We start from the raw sequence: 10,176 nt of genomic DNA, 5'->3' as shown, positions 1-10,176 counted from the left end.
CGTCCGCGGTGGGTGGAGGGGGGGGTGACATCACAAGGCAGGCCCCTCCAACTCTTTCCCCTGTGTGTGTGGGGACCTAGGTTGCCTACTGCTCTAGTCCAGGACCAGAGACCCCCAACTATATAGCAGGTAAGAGTCTTGAGAGTCACCCCAAGAGTTTCGGAGAAGGGTCTCCGAATACTTAGGAGATGACAACCGGAAGCTCTCAAAGCCCCAATAGGGGTCCCAGCGCCCCCCTAGCTCTAGCTTGGTTTCTTCCACTTCCCAGAGAATTGGAGTATTGTCTTCTGGAGAGCCGGGTGGTCGGGATCGTGGACCCAGGGAAGGGGCTTTTGCTAGGCTGGGAGCGCCAGCGGGGGGTTCATGGGTGGAAAAACTTTCGGATCAAGACGGGGCCTGGAAGGGGCACTGACAGGAGAGGTATAAGGCTAGAGCCGTGTGCAGAGGAGGGCACCGACGGAACGGGAGTCGGGGGCGCATGTGGACGTCCACCAAATAGCTTGGTATGCAGATAAGATGTCAAGCAGCATGTAGATGAGTTCAGTATTCTTTGGCTCTCGGGTAAGGTTCTGAGCCGAGCTGAGTTATGCTCCCAGTTCCTAGGCACCGCTCGGTGATCGGGCCAGGGGAGCTGCGTCCCAAGGGGCGGATCCAGGTATAAGGGGCAGCTCGCCAGCTGGGTCAAGCGAGGGGGAGGCCGTGGGTTGCTGTGAAAGGAGGGGCAGCGCTGCAGGGCGAGGGTGGGGGCCAGTCCGGGGCACCCTCTCCTCTGCTCCACCTCCGCACCGCAGGATACAAAGGGGCCTCTGTCCTCGCAGCTGCCAGCACGGAAGGGATCAGGGCAGTGACTCTTCAGAGCTCCCCGGTTTTGTCTGCAAGGGAAACAGACTACGTGTGGCTCGGTGGCTGCCCTCCATCTCCCAGGAATACAAAGCCCAGGAATACACCCAGAGCAACCCTGAGAGTCTGCCCTTAGTCTGCAGGCATTGGTGCAGAGCCCACTTGCCTTCCTTCCAGCGGTGCAACCTGCGGGAATCCTATTCCCACACGCGGAGGGAGGGGTCTTTAAATGGCGGAGCCAATACTTCCTTAGGACCGCCTCCTTGGAGTCGACGCAGCACTAGCTGGACTGGCTCGCCTCTCAGCCAACCACTATTTCTTTTCCTTCCCGTCTCTTCCCTGGTGACCCCGGAAGTGGAAGTAGGGCCAGGTCGGCGGCGGCGGCGGGGACGGAAGGCGGAAGCAGAGCGTGAGCGGGAGGCGGAGCCGGGAGAGCGGCTCTCGTAGCTCACCCTGGCCCCAGGCCGGGCGGCTCGAGGGGGAGGAGTTACCGCCGTTCTTCGGTACGTCCGTTTTTTTTTGTTTTTATTTTTTTTGTTAGTTTGCTTGCTTGTTTTTGAGATGGAGTCTCGCTCTGTCGCCCAGGCTGGAGTACAGTGGAACGATCTCGGCTCACTGCAACCTCCACCTTCCGGGTTCAAGCGATTCTTCTGTCTCAGCCTCCCGGGTAGCTGGGACTACAGGTGCGCGCCACCACGCTTGGCTAATTTTTGTATTTTTAATAGAGACGGAGTTTCACCATATTGGTCAGGCTGGTCTCGAACTCCTGACCTCGTGATCCGCCCGCCTCGGCTTCCCAAAGTGCTGGGAGTACAGGCGTGAGCCACCGTGCCCGGCCACCTTCGTCCCTTCTACACAGCCGGTGGGTTCCCTGGTAGTCTTTCTTAGGGGCAGCCCTAAGCTCCGCCCCCAGATTTTCCTCCAGGGCCCCACGGCCCCCACCCTTTACTGGCAGTCTGTGGCCCCCTATCCGGCCGCCTTTCCCATTTTCCTAAGAGTGACCCACCCTCCCCCGACCACACCCTTTACGGTACCTCCCTTTTTCCCTGATTGAAGGTTATAGTTTTCTGGGGAAAGAAGAAAAACTTAGGTGATTTGGAGGAGAGGGGAGGGAGCAAGCAGGGTTGTGGTGAGTCTAGTTTTGGCTTATTGCTAGGAATAGCGAATGCCCCCAAAGAACTTGGGAAAACAAGGGAGGTGGATGAATTAAATGTGTCCACTACTTAAGATTGTTTAATTCCTCTCTTGGGCTCATCCTTGACCGTCTCCACCTTGACATCTGTTACAGGCATCAGAACACACCATGATGGCTGTGACCTAAGACCCTCAGGAAGCCCTGGGGTCATGGCCCAGAAGCACCCCGGAGAAAGAGGGTTGTGTGGAGCCCACCATAGTGGTGGTGCCTCCCTCAGGACTTTAGGACCCTCCGTGGACCCTGAAATACCTTCATTCTCAGGACTCAGGGACTCAGCAGGGACTGCTCCTAATGGTACCCGCTGCCTCACAGAGCACTCTGGTCCTAAGTACACACAGCACCCAAACCCAGCCCATTGGTTGGACCCAAGCCATGGCCCCCCAAGGGGTCCAGGACCACCTAGAGATGCAGAGGACCCTGACCAGAGTGAGACATCGTCAGAAGAAGAGTCAGGAGTGGACCAGGAACTCTCAAAAGACGATGAGGCGGGGTACCAGGAGGATGGGAACCCTTCTTTTCTTTCCATTCCATCTGCTTGCAACTGCCAGGGAACACCTGGAATTCCAGAAGGGCGTTACTCTGAGGGAGAAAATGGCTCTTCTAGTAACTTTTGCCACCACTGTACCTCTCCAGCCTTGGGGGAAGATGAAGAGTTGGAAGAGGAATATGATGATGAAGAATCTCTTAAGTTCCCCAGTGACTTTTCACGTGTGTCCAGCGGAAAGAAACCCACATCCCGGAGACAGCGGCACCGCTTTCCAACCAAGGAGGATACTCGGGAGGGTGGACGAAGGGATCCCAGGTCCCCTGGTCGACATCGGCTGGGCCGGAAACGAAGTCAGGCAGATAAGCGCAGAGGCCTGGGATTGTGGGGAGCTGAGGAACTGTGTCAACTTGGACAGGCAGGCTTTTGGTGGCTGATTGAACTGCTGGTATTGGTGGGAGAGTACGTAGAAACTTGTGGCCATCTCATCTATGCATGCAGGCAGCTGAAAAGCAGTGATTTGGACCTTTTTCGAGTTTGGATGGGAGTCTGGACAGGGCGGCTGGGGGGCTGGGCCCAGGTCATGTTTCAGTTTCTAAGCCAGGGTTTTTACTGTGGAGTAGGATTGTTTACCCGTTTTCTTAAGCTGCTGGGTGCTTTGCTGCTCCTGGCTCTGGCTGTCTTTTTGGGCTTTCTACAGTTGGGATGGCGGTTTCTGGTGGGACTAGGTGACCGGTTAGGCTGGAGGGATAAGGCCACCTGGCTCTTCTCTTGGCTGGATTCCCCAGCCTTGCAGCGTTGCTTGACTCTGCTGAGAGATAGCAGGCCATGGCAGCGGCTGGTAAGAATAGTTCAGTGGGGCTGGCTGGAGTTGCCTTGGGTCAAGCAGAATACTAATAGGCAGGGGAATGCACCTGTAGCTAGTGGGCGCTACTGCCAGCCTGAGGAGGAAGTGGCTCGACTCTTGACCATGACTGGGGTTCCTGAGGATGAGCTAAACCCTTTCCATGTACTGGGGGTTGAGGCCACAGCATCAGATGTTGAACTGAAGAAGGCCTATAGACAGCTGGCAGTGATGGTGAGTACCCTTCTGTTTCCTGTTCCTCTCTTTTGTTCCCATATTTTCTTTCTTTTCTTTTTTTTTTTTTTTTTTTGAGATGTAGTCTTGCCTCGTCACTCAGGCTGGAGTGCAGTGGCACAATCTCAGCTCACTGCAACCTCTGCCTCCTGGGTTCAAGTGATTCTCCTGCCTTAGCCTCATGAGTAGCTGGGATTACAGGTGCGCACCACCATGCCTGGCTAATTTTTTTTGTATTTTTAGTAAAGACTGGGTTTCACCATGCTGGTCTCAAACTCCTGATCTCATGATCCATCCGCCTCAGCCTCCCAAAGTGCTGGGATTACAAGTGTGAGTCACGGCTCCTGGCCTGTTCCTATATTTTCTATTCCAGTTTTAGGGAGAGTGGAATAAAGGGAAGGCAGAGTAAAAAGTTAACGGGTAGGTGAAGATTAACTTTTTTTTTTTTTTGAGAAGGAGTCTCACTCTCTCTCTTAGGCTGGAGTGCAGTGGCACGATCTTGGCTCACTGCAAACTCCGCCTCCCGGGTTGGCGCCATTCTCCTGCCTCAGCCTCCTGAGTAGCTGGGACTACAGGCGCCTACCACCATGTCCGGCTAATTTTTTGTATTTTTAGTAGAGACGGGGTTTCACCATGTTAGCCAGGATGGTCTCTATCTCCTGACCTTGTGATCCGCCCGCCTCAACCTCCCAAGGTGCTGGGATTACAGGTGTGAGCCACTGTACCCGGCCGGTTAACATATTCTTAGGAAGGAGTCATAAAGACTTTTTGGGCCAGGTGTAGTGGCTCACACCTGTGATCTCAGCGCTTTGGGAGGCCAGGCTTGGTGGCGCATGCCTGTAGTCCCAGCTACTAAGGAGGCTGAGGTGGGAGGATCAGTTGAGCCCAAGAGGTCGAGGCTGCAGTGAGCCAGGATCATGTACCTACAGTCTGGGCAACAAAGCTAGACCATGTGAAAAAAAAAAAAAGATATTTTCCCCTCTACGATGGGGTCTGATCGTCCCTCCATTTTGTTTCTTGTCATGAGATATATTTTTTGAACCTGGTATATTAGGCAATGTAGCACTCATTCACCTGGAATATCTAGGTGAAGTCCCTCTAACTAGAATGGGAAAAAGACCTGTTCAGAGAACACCTCAGTTGCTCTTCCCTGAACAAATGAGGTTTTTTTTTTTTTTTTTTTAAACGTGGGGCAACCCAACTATTTCTCCCAGAGAAGCAAATATGGACCTAGTGTGGGAGGGTCAGGGAGTGGATGTAAGTATTTTAGCACCAGGTAGGAGAAAACAGGCTGTTTCAGGGTCAGCAACTCAGAATAGGAGAGGGAAAGAAAATGGAAGTGTATGCATATGTACATCATACATGAAAATATGGTTGCTTTTATTGATAAGAGGGTGTGCAGGGCCAGGCGCGGTGGCTCACGCCTGTAATCCCAGCACTTTGGGAGGCTGAGGTGGGTGAATCACGAGGTTAGGAGATCGAGACCATCCTGGCTAACATGGTGAAACCCCATCTCTATTAAAAATACAAAAAAATTAGCTGGGCGTGGTGGCGGGCACCTGTAGTCCCAGCTACTCGGGAGGCTAAGGCAGGAAAATGGCATGAACCCGGAGGGGGAGCTTGCAGTGAGCTGAGATCGTGCCACTGTACTTCAGCCTGGGCGACAGAGCAAGACCTTGTCTCAAAAAAAAGAAAAGAAAAAAAAAGAGGGTGTGCAGATGGGAGTTGTGTTGCAACTTATGACTGAGGGAAATGGTTTAATACAAGCATGCTATCAAATTGTATTAAAAGCAGATATTAAATTGATATTAGAGACCGGATTGTTACTGCTATTTCTGTACCAATAAAACTATATTATGAATGTAAGTAAGGTGTGTAAATTGGAGGCCTACTTACACTGGAGTGTATGGAGCTGGACTGGTAAAACATCACAGTGTGCAAATTACCTCAATGGCTGCATGACACCAAAAAGGAATGGGCAACTAAAGTTTTCATTAATGATTAAAGGTACAGTAAACCACCACACCTATAGCTTACTAAAGGACTGAATTAATTTGGTGGGAAATGTATGCCCCTTAGTAGATAGCTTGGTATATTTTTTTTTTTTTGAGACAGGGTCTCACTTCAGTTCCCCAGGCTGGAGTACAGTGGGAGGATCTCAGCTCACTGCAGCCTTGACCCCCACCAAGCTCAGGTGATTCTTCCACCTCAGCTTCCCGAGTAGCTGGAACTACAGTTGTGCACCACCACACCCGGCTATTTTTTTTTTATTTTTAGTAGAGATGGGGGTCTCGCTATGTTGCCTAGCCTGATCTCGAACTCCTGGACTCAAGCAATCCACCTGCCTCGGCCTCCCAGAATGCTGGGATTACAGGCTTGAGCCACTGCACTTGGCCTCTGCTCTATTTTTAGAGTGGGTAACAATTGTTTACTCAATTTTTAGAGTGGGTAACAATTGTTTACTCTCATTGTTACTAATTCTACTAGTAGTAGAGCTCTTTTCTCACCTTTTAGTAGACATCCTGTTTTGGAGAATATTATGCTTAACAAAAATTCTCATTTTTCAATTTCTCTTGGAGTAGAGATGTAGTTAAGTTCCCCTACCCTCAAAACATCTATCCCTATATCCCAAAGATCTCTCTTGTCCTGGACCAGAGTGTCTCTGGGCTTTCATTGAACCTCTCACTGCCACTAAGCCCTAGTGTGAACATGACTAAAAGGCTGTTCAATTAGCTTGGGAATGTGGGAAATTTAACAGCATTTTAGTTATTTGGCATCAGGCAGGAGACTAGCTTTATCTCTTTGGGGAATGGGGATGCGTACAATCAGGAAGCTGTAGGAAGAGAGGATATTATTTGTCTTGGAGAGAAGGCTGAAAGTATATAAAAAGCCTCTGAGACCATGATACGCTATTTCATTTCTGAGACTGAAAGGTAGATCACTGTAGGAAGTTTTGGATATGAGAATTTTCTAGTTAAAAAAGAATGAGTTTCAAGATGTAACATCTTTGGAACTCTTATTTTATGACTGATATATGTGTGTGCCGGAGACCAACTGTCCCAATTCATCTGGGATTGAGGAGTTTCTAGAGGCATGGGACTTTTCAGTGCTAAAACTGGGAAAGTCTCAGGCAAACTGGGATGATGAATCCACCGTAGTGCCTGATTCTTTGCTACATACTTCATATATATTATTATCTAATCCCCCCAGCAATCCATGATATGTATATTCAGGCTGGGTGCGGTGGCACACGCCTGTACTCCCAGCACTTTGGGAGGCTGAGGTACGCAGATCACTTGAGGTTAGGAGTTCGAGACCAGACTGTCCAACTAGATGAAACCCCGTCTCCACTAAAAATACAAAAAAATTAGCCGAGTGTGGTGGCACATGCCTGTAATCCCACCTGCTAGAGAGGCTGAGGCAGAATTGCTAGAACCTGGGAGGTGGAGGTTACAGTGAGCTGAGATCGTGCCACTGCACTCTAGCCTGGGCAACAGAGCGAGACTTCGTCTCAAAAAAAAAAAAAAAAAAGATAGATATTCAAGGTAATATAGCTAATTAACAGAGCCGTGAATTGAACCAGATCTGCAGAGCCAGAGCAATTAATCATTAAGCTACGCTGACTCTTCAAAAGGGTGATGAAAGAGAGCCCTTTGATATGAGAATAAACTCAAGGTGGGGAGAGGGTTGGAATGGATTTGTAATGAAATCTGTCTTGGTAGGTTCATCCTGACAAAAATCATCATCCCCGGGCTGAGGAGGCCTTCAAGGTTTTGCGAGCAGCTTGGGACATTGTCAGCAATGCTGAAAAGCGAAAGGAATATGACATGTAAGTTGGAGATGGGAAATCATCAGATAATGGTAAATGAAAAATCCTTAATAGGAGAGGCATCTGGACTTGGGGGTGGAGGCTCGTTGAGGTGGAGAGAACTAAAGTCACTTGTCTTTCTCGCTAGACAGGGGCCTCAAGAGGCCAATTGATGTGTCTCCCTTTGTCCCTCCCTCAATACCTTCTGACTTACAAAGTGTTTCTTCTCTTAGGAAACGAATGGCAGAGAATGAGCTGAGCCGGTCAGTAAATGAGTTTCTGTCCAAGCTGCAAGATGACCTCAAGGAGGCAATGAATACTATGATGTGTAGCCGATGCCAAGGAAAGCATAGGTATGAAATAGAAGGAGAGGGATGGGACAATCACAGCTCAGGGATTAGGTAACCAAAGATCTTCCTCGTGAGTATTGGTAATTATGAGTTACATCTGTATCTCATAATTAGTAAAAAGACCCTTAAGTTTCTACCTTTGTCATATTGTCAAGAGATTGACTATTTTAATTAGCACTAAGAAAAATTAGCTTTTAAGATAGAACATTGAAGGCATATGAAATATCTAAGTGGGGGTAATTTTAGATGTTTCAGCCCTACTTGTGAATAATGGTAAGACTACTAGTAATGCCCTAAGTAGGCTTGACAAATTATTAAAGAACTATCCTTTTGTTGGTTGCAGGAGGTTTGAAATGGACCGGGAACCTAAGAGTGCCAGATACTGTGCTGAGTGTAATAGACTGCATCCTGCTGAGGAAGGGGACTTTTGGGCAGAGTCAAGCATGTTGGGCCTCAAGATCACCTACTTTGCACTGATGGATGGAAAGGTGTATGACATCACAGGTACTCTCTGTCCTCTAGAAATACAGGCTCATACTTCCTGATCTCTTATGTGCTCTAAACTGCAATGTTTTGGCTAATTATTTCTCATGTTTACAGAGTGGGCTGGATGCCAGCGTGTAGGTATCTCCCCAGATACCCACAGAGTCCCCTATCACATCTCATTTGGTTCTCGGATTCCAGGCACCAGAGGGCGGCAGAGGTAGGTGGTATTTCTGTCAATAATCTACCCACTATTTCAGTTTTGAATATGGTTTCAGATGACCTGCTTTTTAGGACACTCAGGGGCCTTATTTTTTAGGAAGTTTGGGAACTGGTAAGTATATCTAACTTTAGGTAACCATATGACTCTAACATCTCTTGCCTTATTTCTGTTTTATCTCAGAGCCACCCCAGATGCCCCTCCTGCTGATCTTCACGATTTCTTAAGTCGGATCTTTCAAGTACCCCCAGGGCAGATGCCCAATGGGAACTTCTTTGCAGCTCCTCAGCCTGCCCCTGGTGCCACTGCAGCTTCTAAGTCCAACAGCACAGTACCCAAGGGAGAAGCCAAACCGAAGCGGCGGAAGAAAGTGAGGAGGCCCTTCCAACGTTGACGCCCCTTCTCTTTCCTCAAAACAATGTCAGGGAGTCAAAAGGGCTGTGTACAGCACAGGATGGAGTTTGATTTATCCCTCCTCCCCCAACACCTAGGAACTGAATCTTTTGTTTTTTTTTTTTTTGAGAGACGGAGTCTCGCTGTATTGCCCAGCTGGAGTGCAGTGGTGTAATCTCGGCTTACTGCAACCTCTGTCTCCTGGGTTCAAGCAATTCTCCCATCTCAGCCTCCTGAGTAGCTGGGATTACAGGCACACACCACCACACCTGGCCCAACTAATTCTTTTTTGTATTTTTAGTAGAGACGGGGTTTCACCATGTTGCCCAGGCTGGTCTCAAACTCCTGAGCTCAGGTGATCCACCCGTCTTGGCCTTCCAAAGTGCTGGATTACAGGCATGAGCCACCGCGCCCGGCCTGAATCTTGTCTTTTGACAATACCAAAGAAATAGGGGGTAGCTAGAGTAAAGAACCTAGGGCCTGGACCTGGGCTGGACAGTATATCCCTTTAGGTGTGGGAACTGGGTATTTCCCTGGGGTCTGTATGCCTTTGTCTTGTCATTTGCTTTTAGGGCAGATGACACTTTTTCCCACCCTTTTAAAGCCACAGTCTGTCTTCTTTCTTGAACCATTTCAGGAGGAGCCCTCTCCTTTACCCTGATATAATATTTAAAAGACAGAACAAGAAAGCATGTAGCCCTAATGATATGAGATTACCGCATAGAGTTCAGAGAGTGGAAACTGAATTTTCCCTCGACTTTCACTTTGTGGGTAAATCACCCAATTTTAGGCTCTTTTCTGCAAGGATGGCCAAAATTAATCATTTTTAAAAAGTAGATTCATGCCCACTGCCCTTGGGTGAGGGGGAAGGATGCAGGGGTTCCCAGAAGTCCCCATGTGATTCAAGGGTTTGTATTTTTTTTTTTAAGTTTGTTCATATTTGTATGTACATACCTATTTAAAGCCAGGGGATTATCTTTCTATAAATGTATAACTGGTAACCTGTATCTTCCCTCTTTTTTGCCCATATAACTGGAGCCCTTTTTCTCATTTGAGAATCCCTTCCCAAGAAGTGTTAAGCTTAGAGTGAAGGGCACCTCCTACTGGACCAAAGGAGAGGGGACTAGAGAATTGTTTTAAGTTTTATACATTAGGTCAGTATTCCATCTTCCTACCCCCAGCCTTATGAGGACAGCTCTTTGTCCTTCCTGCTGATTAAACTGCAGCTATAGCTGGAAAAAATTATTATAAGAAAAATACACAGCAAAACAGAGCTGGAAGGTGGTAGGTGTAGAAGATATGGAAAGATGTAATCACTGAACAAG

The 10,176-nt window shown here is 48.6% G+C and overlaps 1 protein-coding gene across 1 annotated transcript; it reads left to right on the top strand.

Moving 5' to 3' along the window:
- The first annotated feature begins 43 nt into the window (after positions 1-43).
- DNAJC14 (DnaJ (Hsp40) homolog, subfamily C, member 14) lies at positions 44-9,855 on the top strand. The gene is made up of 8 exons (XM_011969975.1): positions 44-129; positions 1,196-1,343; positions 2,129-3,597; positions 7,320-7,426; positions 7,639-7,758; positions 8,099-8,259; positions 8,356-8,458; positions 8,642-9,855. Exons 3-8 carry the CDS (start codon positions 2,185-2,187, stop codon positions 8,850-8,852), a joined length of 2,115 nt encoding a protein of 704 aa, XP_011825365.1. The 5' UTR covers positions 44-129; positions 1,196-1,343; positions 2,129-2,184; the 3' UTR covers positions 8,853-9,855.
- Positions 9,856-10,176: the final 321 nt, after the last annotated feature.

The sequence above is a fragment of the Mandrillus leucophaeus genome, unplaced genomic scaffold (genome assembly GCF_000951045.1).
Source record: "Mandrillus leucophaeus isolate KB7577 unplaced genomic scaffold, Mleu.le_1.0 Scaffold922, whole genome shotgun sequence".
Classification (NCBI taxonomy): domain Eukaryota; kingdom Metazoa; phylum Chordata; class Mammalia; order Primates; family Cercopithecidae; genus Mandrillus; species Mandrillus leucophaeus.
This window is presented reverse-complemented; position numbering and strand designations above follow the sequence as displayed.